General features: G+C 47.4%; 1 protein-coding gene across 5 annotated transcripts in view; it reads left to right on the top strand.

Annotated features, from left to right (window-relative positions):
- IGSF9B (immunoglobulin superfamily member 9B) overlaps positions 1 to 12,789 on the top strand; it is a 58,457-nt gene extending 45,668 nt beyond the window's left edge. For 3 of the 5 annotated variants that reach the window (XM_047692170.1, XM_047692173.1, XM_047692171.1), the window contains one exon: positions 1,277 to 12,789. In XM_047692170.1, coding sequence (XP_047548126.1) covers positions 1,277 to 1,485 — 209 coding nt within the window. In that variant the 3' untranslated portion in view covers positions 1,486 to 12,789. The remainder of the gene's footprint in view (positions 1 to 1,276) is intronic. The other 2 variants (XR_007121009.1, XR_007121008.1) reach the window with 1 other exon arrangement.
- The last annotated feature ends 2,483 nt before the right edge of the window (positions 12,790 to 15,272 follow it).

Here is a 15,272-nt window from a genome sequence, read left to right as displayed (position 1 = left end):
TCCCAACTCTGATAGCAGATCCTAAATTTGACCACTGTTTTCCACCTTGATTGCTAAAACTGAATTCTGAGTTACTGTCCTTCCCACCCTGACGCTTGCACTCACCTCCAGGTTGTCCTGCTTCATCCTTTGCTCCTCCTACAGTATATTCTACACTGAGCAACCGAAGTCATCTTATAAGATGTAGCAGCATCCTCTTTCAGTCATGGCAATGTGCACACTCACACACACACACACACACACACACACACATCTGATGAAAACCTTCCAGAAGCTTCCCACTGCAACCAGAGCAGATTTCAAACTCCTTACGATTATCCTTCTCCGCCTTCCCTGCCTCGCTGTCCTCTGCTCGCTCTGCTTCAGCTACGATAACCTTCCTTCGGTCCCTGAAGTACGGCACATTCACTCTTAAGCTGTGGGTTTCACTTTTGCCCCTCCTTCTGCTGGGAACCCTTCTCACTCAGAGCTTTGGAAGGCTTGTCATTCGAGACTCTACTCCTCTTCTGAGAGTAGAACTGTGCTGTAGTCCTTTGCCCTCATGTGGCCCTGTTTGCATCTTTCTCTGTAGGTCTTTCAGTATCTGGAAATTTCATTTCTGTATTTTTTAAGTCCTTAATGTTTGTCTCTTCCTTCTCACTTCACACTAAAGTATAGTTTTCTAGAAACCCAGCACTTTGCTGCCGTATCTGCAGAAGAGCCGTGCGATAGAAGAGGGGCCCAGAGAGTCTAGGAAGGGCCACACCTGGCTCTGTTGCAAGGGTGGAAATCTTGGGTAAAGTCTGTCACTGCTGGGGGACAAGGGGGTGAAGAAAGTGTATTGAGTTCCAACCCACTCTTAGAAGCCCGGATCCCCAACACCTAGAATGATGCTTGGTTCCCAGGAGGCACTAAAAAATAAACAGATATTACTCTAATAAAAATTTAAATGCTAGAAATACTAGATAACAGATTTAAATAAAAGTATTTAATATTAAATAAAAGATAAAAAAGAAATGCTAATAGACTAGACCCATCCTCCTTTCTTGACCCTCGGTACGACCAGGGGAGCAGACTCAGGTCATTGGTTCTCAGCACAGATGGCTTTAGAACAGGAGGCCCTTTGGCCACCAGGCTCCAGGGCCCTGTTGAACTTGGTGATTCTTATTCTCCTACTGGAGAGCCAGGATATATGTCTCAGCAGATGAAAATGGTGAGTGTGTGAGGGGACCACCTTCCTTTTCACCCACTTTATTTTTTTCCTGTTTGTTTGGTGCACCTGTTCCCTTCTCCCTAGACGGTTCTGCCTCCCAGGCTCAGCAGCTTCCAGATTCCCAGGTTCTGTGGCCCGATGAAGCCGTCTGCCTCCGAAAGAAGAAGAGACATTCTCGGCCTGACCCCTTTGCCCGCCTCTCAGACCTGTGCCACCGCCAGCTTCCGGAAGACCAGACGGCGATTCTTAACAGCGTGGATCACGATGACCCTGGCCACGCCACCTTGCTGTGACGCGACACAACTCTAAGTTGTCCTAGGGGGGTCACGCTGGGCTGAGGGGCGGGGGAGGGAGGATGACGGTGTGCCAGCTGAGGGGTAGTCTGGGGGGCTGCTCCGACCTTTGTTCTGCTCATTCTCTCTCCAGCGAGAGTGCAGCCTCCTCCAAATCCTGGCCAGCTGGTCTCACTTTGGGGACAGTGGGCCAGGGGCAGACCTATAGGTAGAGATCAGGAAGTGAACTGGGGACAGGGAGAGATCGGCCTCCTTCCCACCTCTCCCCTCTTCACTGGCTTGATTTTTCTCACCTCTTCAAATACCTTTGGAAGTGAAGAAGGGGAAAGCAATGGCTTTTACTGCTCTCTGCTTCTGTTTCAGTTTTTTCAAGTCCTGGAAGAGGGCTGGACTGCCCACCCCATCTTCCAATTCTACATATATATAGATATAGATACAAATGCATCTGTATGTAGTTTGTGGGTTTCTCTATGTATATATATGTACATTGAAGCCAAGTGCTGTTTATTTCTGTGGTCAGGGAAGGAAGGAGGAGGAGGGCAGCAGACTTGGGTTTGTAAGGAGGATCGGCAGAGAGCCGGCTGGGCGTCTTGATGTCTGTCCAGGGTGTCATTCCTCCTGAAACAGGATTCATGCCTTCTCAGCTGAACTCACCGTTCATCTCTCTACCTTCTCCCTTCCAGAGCAGAAATGGGGCTTGCCATGATGGCCAGCTGCCTGCTCTGGCGGGGAGGTAATGAATTACCACAGAACTAAACGCAAGCCCTTACTTCTTGGTTCCTAGGTGAAGAGAGGGTGGCCAGCAAAGGGCACACTGGTGTCTGTCTTTCTTCCACGGGTTGGCTCCTGCTACAGAAGTAGCAGCTGCCTAGCAGGAGGGCCGAGAGGCAGGTCCTGCACAAACGCAAGCTCATCTGTCAGGCCCTCTTGGTGCAGCCGGGGCCGGGGGCCTAGTGGCCCGAGGGCCGGTTCCTGTTCTGGAGCCATCTGTGTGGAGCGCCAGGCTGCAGCGGCTCTATTTATATCCTGCCTCTGGCTCGGCACCCTCTGGAGTGCTGTTCCAAAGGCGCTGATTGGATTCCTCCTTTCTTTTTGTGGGAGCTAATTCCCCAGATTGATTAATTGCCACTTGTGGGGAGCCCGCCTGCGGCTCCTTTCCATCTCTCCACGTGCCGCCTGCAGACTCTTCTTTGCCCTGGGCCTTCCTCCAACCCGTGGACCCAAGCTCCAACAGGATGGGATCGGATGAAGCGAGGGTGCCTCAGGTTTCTGGGTTCTGGGGGTCCCCTGGCACCCCTCATTCCCTCAAGGTTTATTTACATGGAGCTGGCTGAGGCAGAGGGTGAAGGTGGAATGGGTGGTAGGTGGGGGCCTGGACTCTGATCCTTCTTTCTGCCAAAATCTTGTCCTAGTTCAAACTCTTAGCACCCAGAAGCTTCTGTGAGGTTATCCTACAATGACTAAAGATAGATCGCTCTTTCCCAGTGAGATAATGGTGCTGCTCAAGAGCAGGGCAGAAGGTCCTGAAGATATATGGGGGTGTGTCTGCTCTTTCCCCTCTTCTTCTGTTGGAGCCTGCCCCCTGGCTGCCTGGGAATAAAGGTGGCTATCAGGTTCCTTGAAGTATTTCCTTCTTGGTGCTGTTGTCTTGGTGGGTTTGGGGACATCTGCCTCTCCCCCGTTGCCTGCTTGGATGTTGGCCAGGTCAAAGCCCAGGAGGCTTCTGCTGGTCTCACTGCAGTTGCTAGTGGCTTAGCTCCAATGACCTTGGCAGGGGGAGGCTCTGAGAGCTGGGGAGCTGCTCCTTGCTGGGAGCTTCCATCTTAGGGGAGTGGATTCTTCTCTGCCACACCAGCCCTGGTGCTTCCTTTCTCTCGCCTAGCGAGGGGGGACCGTTCTGTCACAACCAGAGTTCATTTCTGAGGGCGATGAGTCATTGTGATGGAGGAGAGAGGGGGCAGTTTCTGGCCCTCATCTTGCTGATTGCTCTATTCTTCTGGGCTGGGCCTGCGCTCTTGGGGTGGAGCCTGGACCTTCTGGCTAACGCCATTCTCTGGGCATCTAAAACCCCTGACTTTACCACTGGGCAGCAGCTCCAGCGAAACGGGAAAGCAGAGGTTGGGCAACTCCGTCTGCTTTTCCGAGGAAGCACTACCTCTGCTACCGTGCCCAATGAGTGACACGCTGAGTACCTCTCCTAGGGCGTGTGGGGAACGGACACGGGTCTCACACTGGCTCAATTTGTAGCCTTTCTTGGTGTGTGGCTTGCTGACCAGGGTGGATCCTGGCTGAAATGTGAATGTGGGATGCCAGAGCTGTAGGACTTCAGGGTGAGTTGGGCCAATCTTCTGATCCCCATGCACTAGGAGTTCCAGGTCCTGAGCTTAACAAAGAAGAGGAGAAGATGAGGTGGAAGGCTTTGCCTCTCTAGGATATCCTACAAGGCTGAGAGCCAGTCTTTGGGCTGAGGTGCCTCAGACTATGGCTGTGCTTTCCCAGGGGGCCCACCAGCAAGCTATCTCCAGGGCTAACAAAGGTGCTCGACTCCTGTCTTCTCTTCTTCCTCTGGCAGTGCCCCTTACCTCAGCACATCAGACCAAATAGTGGGAGCTGTGCTTTTTGCTGGCCACCCAGTGGCAGTTGTGCTGGGGCATTCCCAAGGCTAGGCAAAGGACACACAACCAACGTATCTCTCAATGGCCTCACACTCACTCCTCCTCCCAAGATGGCCTCCTTGTGACAGTGTCCTTGAAGGCTGGCAGCCTTCCTGCACCCCTGGGAGCTATTTCAGTTCTTCCTTGAAGGGCTGTGGTGGAAATTGGCAGAATATAGTCCCCTCTGTCTGTGTGATGGAGAGTAAAGGTGTCGTAGGTACACACTTCCATGCTGGGTGTGTGCACATATGTGAGGGTGTGGTTGTGCACCTTTGTGTGATGGGGGTGTAGCCATTTCTAGGGACCAAATGTCCTTTGTACTCGGCCCTTGAACAATTGCCATGTGCGCTCGTGAGCTTCCTATGACTTTCATGCTCCACTCTGTGGGCAATCAAATGTCTTCCAGACTTCCTCTTTTATGGTCTGGTACCTTTGCTGTAGAAGCAGCTCAGATAAGCGCCTACTCCTGCGTCTCAGACTCTTGCCTGCCCCTTCATTCTGCACCCTGACTAGAAACTGACTGTTTCAGGGTTAAGTGATTTGCAGACTGGGACAAAGGTACATGATTCTTGAAGGAGCCTGAAGCTGAAAGCATGTAGGAGGGTCTGAGACTGCAATTGCTTGGGGAATAAATGAGCAATAAGGAGAAGGCGAATCCTGTTTTTTGATTGCTGGCTGACCACACTGAGTGGGTTTCATGGCTTGCATGGGGTCTTGTGTGTGGATCATCATTTGTGACCAAGTTCAGCATGTGCTGGTGAGCCCCACCACCGTGTCTCCCCACCTGCTTCCCTAGCTTCTTTCCTTGAGAGATAGGGTGGGGGGTGGTATGAGAGACCTTTGGAGATTCTACTTTCTCTGTAGGAAGGAAGGGTGCTTCATCCCACAGGGCTGGTGGGGTCTGTGCCCCAATTTGAAGAGCCTGTGTCCAATTATCATGCTCTTAGGGGCATCTCAAGCAGGGGTGGATTGGGGTGAGTAATTATTTAATATTTTTCAATGCTCTTTGTCTTTATTTTGATTTGGGATCAAAAATATTTAGGGTTGTACTGATTCCAGTTGTTTTCCTATGTCTTTTACACAGAGGAAACTGGGTAGGGTTCAGATGTGGAATTTTCTGACGAGTTTTGGGTTTTTTTTTTTAATCTTGTTTTTTTTTTTTTTTTCCTGAGTTGACAGAACAATAGCTTCAAGGGAGAAACAGACTTTGCAAAGCATCAGGGTGACTTTGCCACTCGCCGGGATTAGAATCCAGCGCCAAGGGATGCAGGGCTGCAGCTGTTTCTTCCAGTTTTGTTAGAAAAGCCTTCTGGGGGGTTGGGGTGGGCTAGGGGGAGAATTGTACATAAAGTACATTTTATTACTACATAGAAACATAAGAAAAGAGAAGCTAATGGTTAATCTTGGGCTTGCTTTGCTTGCATGTAAAGCTTTGGGCGCCATCATAGGGATTTCCAGGGAGTAGTAGGAAGGAGTCAAAGAGGAAAGATGGGTAGGAGTGAAAGGCAGCTCCCCTGAGCGCATCCCCACTGCTCCCCCTGGGGAAGAGTGTGCATTTTCACTAGCCCTTTTGGGCAAGCTCTGCCTTCATATCTTCTCCAAAATAAAGGGAGGCAGGCTCTGGCAGGCCGGAGGGTTGGAGCCCCATGGGGCTGCACTTGTTGCTTTGGGGAGAAGGTCCAAATCTAAACTGAATAAGGGAATTGATCGGGTGGGGTGCTTCAAGAAAGGGAGAGAGTTGGAGGACAGAAAGGAGGTCAGATTCTTTGGCTTAGTGTCTGTAAGGCTAGAAAGGGAATATAGAGCTAGGTCAATCACAAAGTAGAAAGAAGGTGGGGATTCTGAGATATGACAGGCCAAAGCTGAGGGACATTAAGCCTCACCTTTCTCTATGGGGCATGTGATAACTTATTACCCCTAAGGGTGCAGTGTACAAGTGAGTGGGGGGTCAACCCAAGAAAAGAAAAAGAGGAGCAGCTGTCTGGGGTGGAGCAGGCTGGAGAGTAGTAGCAGTGAAGGTCATTTGAGGGGACAGATGTGGGAGGGTGATATGGTCATTGAAAAAAGAGTAAGGGGTCTTGGCACATAGGCCCAGACTGGATCTTGGAAGAGGTCTTGCTTCTTAGCCGGACTTCCTTGGTTCCTCTAGAATTAGCCTATAACACTAAGTGCCCAAACCAAACATGGTCATATTCTCTGTGATGTCTTTCAGCTTCATGTGTTTGTTTTTAAGAGTTCCTCAGGCCCAAAGCTAGACTTGTCTTGAGATCCCCATCGTATTGCCAGCTCTATGTCATTAGAGAAGCAGGACTCATTCTCATAGGCTTCATTAGTTTGTTTTCATAAGTGGAAATGGCAGATGGCCTTTTCCCTGTCTCCCATGATCTTAAACTGCTCGTAAGATGTTGCTGGTGATGGAGAGGAAGGACTGGGGTTTGCTTTTTTATTTGTCACCTTTTCTTCTTGAGGCACAGAGACTGCCTTCAGACCATGAAGCCACACAGTGGCTTTATACCTAGAGGTTTGATTCTCACTTTCTCCTCCTTTGACAGGGTATGGCCACAGTCTGATTAACATAGAAGGACAAACGAGTTTCACCCTAAAGTTAGACCAGCTATGCCACTGTCCTTTTTGATGTCTCCAACCCTGCCTCTTTTCAGATCGAGAGGCAGAATTAAAAATCTCTTCTTTAGAAGAAGTCTATAAAAATCAAGCCCAGGTGGGACTTTAGCCCTCCTAGCACCTTGATGTTGGGTTAGGGAGGGGATCCATTACCACCCCTCCTTCCAACTGGTTGCAAAACCAAACTGGTCCAGTGCTTTATTTCTGGGCCCCCTGTCTATACTTTCAAATATTAGTCTTTCATGAACAAATATCCTCACCACGTGCTCTGTGTTTTGGGTTGCTGAGAGGGTAGAAGTATTTTCATAACCTTGTTTTAAGCTGATCAAATAATTTCCAATAGATTGGGTCTGATTCAAAGACCCTCCTTACCCCAAAGATTTCTGGGTAGGATAAAGAAAAATTAGGCATTAGTACAAATATCATTAATAGCTTGCCATACCTTATAGAAGGAAAAGTTGCAGTATCTTGATCTTGATCAATAAATATGTTGGTAGGAGAGCAACCAGCAATTGAAATCACTTAGGTATTCTTTTCTGTGATGGGTCTATAGTAGTAGTTGGGGTTTCTGAAGAGGGATGAAGAAGTAATTGCTAGCTCTGGAGTCCTGGCTGGGAGAGCTGGATTGTGGAGAATCGGGTACAGATTCTCAGTTCCTGTCCCTGGTACCTTGGCTGTTTGCCTTTCCTGTCTCCCTAGACAGGGATGTGAATGGCTGTCTGGGCCTCTTCCTTTTAGTCTTGAAATGTGCTCCACCATCCCCACCTCTCCCTGGCACTGGATTTCCTGGATTTATTTTAGGAACTAGGGCAAGCTCTCCACCTCCACTCCATATACACACCAGTTAGGCCTTTCTTACCCCATTTCTTTATGGCTCCAGGGATCTTGAACTTGTGCATGGTTTATGATGGGGAGATGGTTGGGTGGGGCAGGGAATCTGGGAGGGGAGATGGGTGGGGCTGGGACGGGGGACTTAACATTTTTCAGCCTTAGAAATACTGTGAGCATGCTTTTGGGTGATGTATGGGGTTTTTCCATAGTAGTGGAAGGGGCAAATGCTGACCCCCCTCATGGGTGATGAGGACTTAGAGGCTTTTTGCTTCCTTTTGGCTTAGGTCATCTATGAAACCTCGTCTGTGATGGAGAGGAATAAACCTCCTCATGGTCATCTTGCAACCCTTGGAAGGCAATTGTAATTCTGTCAATGAATATCTATATTGCCTACGTGAACAATGAGAGGTCTGTCATGAGTAGACAGCGTCCTAGCTGGGTCAGAGAAATGGGGCTGTCTCACATGCCCCCTAAAGTTGCCAGGTCATCTCCCTGGTCTCCAGTCCCAGCCAGCTGTCTAGTCTGTGTTCCTTTCCTGGGCTCAGGAAGTGAGAATGTGTGCGCTGTGTGGGTGTGAGGGTGTCTGGTTTGTCTGTGTGTGTGAATGTATGGGGTGTGAGAGTATATAGTGTGTGGATGTGAGTGGGTATGGTGTGTATGTGGTGTTTGTGGGCATGTGTGTTGTGGTGCGATGTGGGTGTTTTTGTTTGGCATGTTTGTGGTATGTGTATGTCAGAGTGTGGTATGTGTGTTTGTGGTGTGTGGGTGTTTGTGTCTGGCATGTTTGTCGTGTGTTGGTATGGGGTGTGTTTGTGGTTTGGGGTGTGTGTGTGTGTGCGTGCGTGTGTGTAGGGTTTATAAGGACACACTAATTTGCCTGAGTAGCATCAGGCAGGCCTAGATGACCCTCTTTCTGGTTGACTCTTTGATAGGCAACTTCTGTTTAGGTAGGAGGGTGAAATTAGGAATATACCATCTTTAATGTATTTTTTATGGAGATTGTATATAAAATTATATAAGTACATATAATTTGTTCTATTTTAAGGAGAGAGGGGAACTTATGTAAGGGTGGGTGGGTGCAAGGATCAGTTGCAGTAGTCAAGAGTGGGAGGCTTCAGGCAAATGGGGCATCTGGGGAGTGGGAAGTGGGAGGACAGGAGACTCAAGCTAGGCAGGAGGAGTGGGGCTCACCCCCTTAGCGCACATATATAAATATACAGAAAACCTATATAAAGTCTATCTAGCTAGCTTATCTATATATCTATATATCTATATGAAGTCATAGTTTGCTTTATTTTTGTACCTGTGCTTAGAGATGTTTTGAGCAGGACTGCCTTCCGCAGGTGGTCTAGAATACTAGCTCATGCCTTGATGTCCCCACCTCCCCCGTCCTTTCTCCATGCCTTTCTTCTTCTGAGATACTCTCTGTTCAGAGTTGCTTGGGTCTTTCTGATAGAAATGTGTGTATATGAAATTAAAAAAAAAAATAGCAAGACAAATAATACACTTGCAGAAAGGACAAGTGAGCTGAAGGTTATGGGAAGCTGCTAGATCTGATAGCCACAAGGAACACAGATCCAGTATCTCTTGTCACTAGTAAGGACACTGAGGCTTGAGCACATTGGCACAGGTGCTTACTACAGTGAGTATGGAGAGTTGAAGACTGTGAATCTATTCTCTTATTGCTGAGGGTTGGTACCCAGTTCCTCTGAAGGAATCTGTCTTAGCAGCATTAGAAAGGAGAAGGTTAGGATTACCTATGGGCCTACAGAAGTACTTGTCCTGGTTGTAGCACCCTGACTCAGAACACTCCGGGACGGTGTGGCTGTGAGACAGCAGCATCTTGACAGAGCTTGGCCAGGCTGCCTGCAAAGGTTCCGACATGGAGAAGAATACCCTGGTCATTTTTGCTGCAGATTCTTGGAACCCTTGTGAATGTGATATCTAATATAGATATATCATATATGCTTTTTACAGTTATTATTTTAATTGGAAATTGAGGTGTTGTTGGAAATGGGGTGGTCCCATCCTGGGATACTGAGTGGAAGATGAAGTGTGAGAGAACTTTGGGCAAGATGGGAAGGATGAGGCTGTGTAGAACCTCCTGCCACCTGGCCTGGAACCTATAGAACCCAACAATATATTGGGAGAATTTGGCCCAGAATCAGAGATTCTAGAGAGTGGGAGCTCACTTGTATTGGAGGAGGAAACTCTGTGTGGCCTGAAGAATACCTCTTTGAGAATTCAGGACCTCACATGCTGCAAGGGCTGTGCACCTTGCAGCCTCAACAATTGTCTCTTGGATGCTAGCTTTTTCTTCTGACTTACCAAGAGCTCAGAGTAATGTCTTTGAAGCTGGTAAAGGGCCAGATGGTACAGGCAGCCTGGGAGAGACTTGTGGCTGCAATCTCTCTGCTCTCATCCTGCTCATCAACTACAAAAGGCAATACTAACTCCTCCTCCCCAACCAAAGTGTCATGTTACCCAAGAGCTTTTGTCTTAGGGAGTCTGATCATTAGATGGACTCAGATGCTTCAGCCACTGGAAGGGGCTCTCTTTATCTTTGGGGAGTTTTATGGGAAGAGTAGATTGGGATGGAACTTGACTCTGACTTCTGACCTGACTGCCCCCCCACCCCCGTGTAGACCTTATAGGGCTCTGACATTCACTCAGGCACTATCCTAGAGGCCCCAGGATAACTTGCTCAAAACACTTCTGATTTTCCAAGGATACTGAAGGAAAACGGGCTTTGTCCATGTAGTACAGGAAGAGCTTTAATATGAGTCCAATTGGCTGTGTGTCCATCCTTGACTAACTTTTTCTGCAGTCTTCCAGGAGGCCAAAGGAAGATATAGCCAGATGTTTCTTAGTAAGATTTTTCAGGAAGGTTGGGCAAGAGACAAAGCAGCGCGTTCTATGTCCCTTCCCAGCTCACAACCTAACACCTTCTAACCTACCCAAGCCTCCACACAAAGAGGGCTTTCCATTATTGGCTTTTGTTTGTTTGTTTGTTTGTTATTTCTCTTAAAGTGGTCATCCTTTCTTTCTCCATAAACCCTGTCCCATTTATGGTACTCATGCAACCAGCAAAATAAATCACTTTAGCATCCCAGGCCTCTCAGAGTTTTAGTACCCTCAGTAGATCTACAGTTGCTCTAAAACTCTACTTCTTCCCACATTATACTCAAGGCTTGATCCTTAAGAATCCTCAGCAGCATCAAAGTATACCAGGTCAAAAGTTGTTGACCACATTCCCATTTCATTCTTTAACCTTTAGTTGACTCTTCATTTAGGGAAGGAAAAGTGAAGACAGGGGACATAGCCCTTACCTTGGAATTTTGGAGCTTGCAGGGGATGTAATGCTTTCTTCTACCCTTTTCATGATCCTGGCCATAAGCCCTCAGAAAGATGGTGAAAAGATAGACACTGAAGGGGGGAAGGATAGATAACCCAATGTAGATCTCCAGTTTCTCTGAAGAACCAGCCTTTTACAAAGGCACAGGAAGCAAAATGGTTTGAGATCTGATTACATAGGGAGTAAGCAAGATTTCCTATCTTTGAACCTCTCAGTTAATGGGACAGGTTGGTGGGATGGGTGCTCTGATTAGGCCTGCGAGGCCCATAGCCCCTGTTGGGAACATGAGCTGTTCCATAAGCTTGCACCATGCTCCTTGGTCCCCATGTGGTAGAAGGGATTTTGAATGTTTGCTTTTCCCTTTCGGTAGCTGGTGGCGGAATCTGTGGAGTTGTTTTACTTTTGCTACCTCTGTCTGCTAGACGGAACAAGAGTTCCGAGTAGACCCAGTCACTGGGAATTTCTCACCCAAGGATCTGGGTGGGTCATATCCTTTCCCTCTTTATCATCAACCAGGAGCTTGGGGAAGAGGGGTTTATCTATTGCTCTTTGGCTTGTTGGTAGGCCCTTCTACTCTCCTTAGCTATAGATGTCCATTCTGCCCCACTTTGGGCAATATAAATGTAAAAAGTGGGAGATGGGGAAACAGGAGAGCCTACACAGCACTCTGCTTGTCCTTAAGGGATTGACCACGATACTGGACGGTGGGCGTCTCTCCTGTTGTTTAGTAAACCACACTGCAGTGCCCAGGGACTGGGAGGGAATGCTTTATGGAATGATCTCAACTGCTGGAACTTTAGATGGAATGGTTGGTTTAGGGAAGAATAGCAGTTTAAAGCCTCATGTACCAAGTCATATACATCAATCTTAAAAGATCTGGACATCTCATTCAGATTTCATTTCCACACTACCATCTGTGGGGCCAGAGACCAAGGGCACGGATGGCATGTGCTTTCCCCCGTTGCTCCTTTTCCACAACCATTGACTTGCAGGGACCACATCCTGCTTCATGCCAGGGATGCTTGGCTCTCTTCACCTTCAGCTTTTTCTCTTCTACCAGGACAGATTCTGTCATCCTGAGTAGACTTCTTCCGTCACACACCTGGAGGCAATTTTGTATGAATTTCTTTTGCCCATTTCACCCGGTGGCCTGCGGACACACAGAGGGTGGGGGTGGCTACGCAGTGCGGGTGGGGAGGGGCTCCCAATGCCGCCTCCCCAAGACCTCTTAAAAACTCCATACCTCCAGATGCCTGGTAGGCTCTTCTATGAGTTCTTTTCTGATGAATCTGGATGTGACTGTCAGTTTCATCATGGGAGTTCTTGCTCTCATTTCAACCTCTTTCTTTTCCTTATTCAGCTTTCTTTGGGAGTTGCTCCCCACCCATGCCAGGTCTTCTTGTGAAGACCATTCAAACCTCGTTTCCATTCTTGAATGTCAAGTATTACCACATAACTGCGCTAGGGTGCTTTATGGTGCTGTTCTTGAAGAGGCCAGCTGGCCTGAACCTCCTTCGTCCCACTGGTTCCTTAAATCTTGCTGTATTTTGTCTTCTATTTGATTTTTTTTCCCCCTAGGGGTTGGGGGTGGGAGACATGGGGGTGGCTTTTGTGTTCTCTCCTTTTTCTTCATGTATGGACTGGTTAAAGTCAGTTATCATGGGCAGCTGACTTCATGGTATTGGTTGGCTGAATTTGGTTAATTATTAAAGACAAACCAACAAATTGTACAGCTGCACACAGAACACCTTTAAGTGTGAATTTGAATGGCAACTAGAGGCTTACTTTTTGAACTTCAGGTATGTAACTCAAAAGTAAATAAAAACACTATTTTTTCAGTAAGCTTTTTTTTTTCTTCTAAGAGACAATTTAGAAATCAAACTATAAGAACATTAAATCGGTGCTATACCAAAGCCTTATATGAACATACTTACACTCTGTATAGCCTGTCTCTGGTGAGCTTCCTGCTCTCTCTCACCCTCCTCTCAAAAGTCTGGGAATGCCAGCGTGTGCCAAGCCTGGGGCTGGGGCTGGGGCTGGGGGACCTGTGGGTCAAGGGGACACCTTGGAGCAGAGAATGATGGTGAAGATGGGACACTGTTCTGCTCTGAAAGGAAACCAGGCATTTGTGTATGTGTGCCTGTGTGCATGTGTATGTGTGTGTGCTTACAGGTGTACAATGCCAAAGTGAATCCACTAATGGGGGTCTGAAAGGGAGACCCAGGTTGGCTCTGGAAGTGGGTTAGTTGTAATGAAAGGGGGAGCGTGTCATCTCCCTTATTTCCTGTCCTTCCCTTTCCTCTCTGTCGGGGAATGGAGGTGTATGGAAACAGCTACACTCTTAACCAGGTGCTTTTCCCTCAAAATCTCCAAATGCTAAGCATCTATGAAGAGCCCATCCAAGAGGCAGGCACCTCCAACCACCAAATCACAGACTGCCAAGATGGGGAGAAACCTTTCATCTCTCCAGCTCTTGCTTGCTTTCTTGGGGAAGGGGGTTCCTCCTGCAGGGTCCCTTGACCTCCATTCCTGGGCTCCAGGTCTATTCTAGCTGCCACCCCTCCAGATGGACTCCGATTGGTTGTCCTACCCCTGCTTCCCAAACCGTAAAGAAGACCCGGTTTGAGATGACCCCTAAGCCACACCTGCTCTGTGGCCCTAAGCAATAATGCCTGCCCTGGCTACCAAGGACCCCTTTGGCCTTAGACTCTTGCCAGTTAAAAAACCGAGTGACACCCCAAACTCAGTTAGGGAGATCTGCAGCCTGTGTTGGCTCAGGCTGTCATGCCAGGCTCCACTTGCTGGTGCTTTCAGGCTTGCTGGATACTAACCAACTCATCGCCAGTAACACTGCACGTTCATATAGTGAGTTAAAAATCAAAACAAGCAAACACGTACATACGCAAACAAAAAGAGGACAAAGGGCATATCAAACGACAAGATGTGTAGCCGGTGAAGGTATCCTGGGAGTGTTGCAAGTTAAACTGATTAAAAGAAGTTGAGTATTTAATTGCTCCTCATGTAACATTACTCTGCTTCAGAAATGTTTTGTATTTTGATATAAATAAACATTTGCTAAAAAAGTTTATTTTCTAATTTTATTTATACCTAGGAAGTATTTTCTGGTATCTTCTAATCTCACCTCTGGCTTTAGGTCTCTCTGATTAACCCTAAAATTTTTAAACTCATGACAACCTGATTCTGGAAGGATTTGAGGCTTGGAGATTAAGGAAGGACTCTTCATTCATTGAGCAAATATGTACTGAGGGTATATTATGTGTGAGTCCCTGTTCCATTCAGTTGGAATCCATCAGTGAGCAAAGCAGATAAGGTTTCTATTCTTCTAGGGCTTCTAGTCTAGTGGCGGGGAGACTCACAATAAACAATTATCACAATAAGAAAATTACGTAGACTATAATAAGGTGATAAGTGCTTTGGGGGGAAAAATAGAGCAGGATAAGGGACAGGTGAAGTGCAGAGGGAGGGTGTCATTTGCACCCTAAAACAACCCCTCAATGGGCCTCTCTGGGAAGATAACACTCAAGCAAAAACTAATGGGTAGGTCAGCTCAGTGTCTAATGCCCATAAAGTTCTTACACTTGGTAGATTTTTTTACGTGGCCTGAGATCCTTACAAACTAGAAGATATGCTGACTTTTCAATTATGGGATGAAGACAGATTTTGTTTGACTCCATCTTTGTCTAACTGGACCCCCACTCTAACAGAAGATGGCCTGAGGCAAAATGTCACCACAGGAGTCAGTAGTGCCGATACTCTTCTATGCTTGAATTATTCTTTCCCTTCACTTGAAGGGATGAGCAGGCTTCCCATCTCATTCCATCATTCCCAAGGTTGATTTGGTGGATTTGATGGCCTAAATAAACATGCTTTCCCTCCCTTAACACACCATCTTTATTATTTTTCTCTCTTTATTTCTTTCTCTCTCTCTCTTTTTTTTTTTTTTAGAGAGTGAGAGCACTCCTGTGAGTGCAGGCACATGCCAGTGGGGGGAGGGAGCAGAGGGAAAGGAGAGAGAATCTTAAGCAGGCTCCATGCTCAGCACAGAGCACAAGGAAGGGCTTGATCTCAGGACTTGAGTCAAAATCAAGGATTGGAGGCTTAACGCACTGAGCCACCCAGGTACCCTTTTCTTGTTTCCTGATATCCTTCCTGTGTTCTATCTCTCCAGTACTCTCTGATTATCATTTCATAGGATGCTTGGTTTTAATTTCATTTGGTCTTTGGGTGCAGGGCAAATACCATGATATCCCTTTTATGCTCAGAGTCTCAAGTGCAGAGACCAACCAACCAACCCATCAGCCAAA

The sequence above is a fragment of the Lutra lutra genome, chromosome 10, assembly GCF_902655055.1.
Source record: "Lutra lutra chromosome 10, mLutLut1.2, whole genome shotgun sequence".
Classification (NCBI taxonomy): domain Eukaryota; kingdom Metazoa; phylum Chordata; class Mammalia; order Carnivora; family Mustelidae; genus Lutra; species Lutra lutra.
The sequence above is the reverse complement of the archived record's forward strand: the minus strand, read 5'-3'. Positions and strand labels throughout refer to the sequence as shown.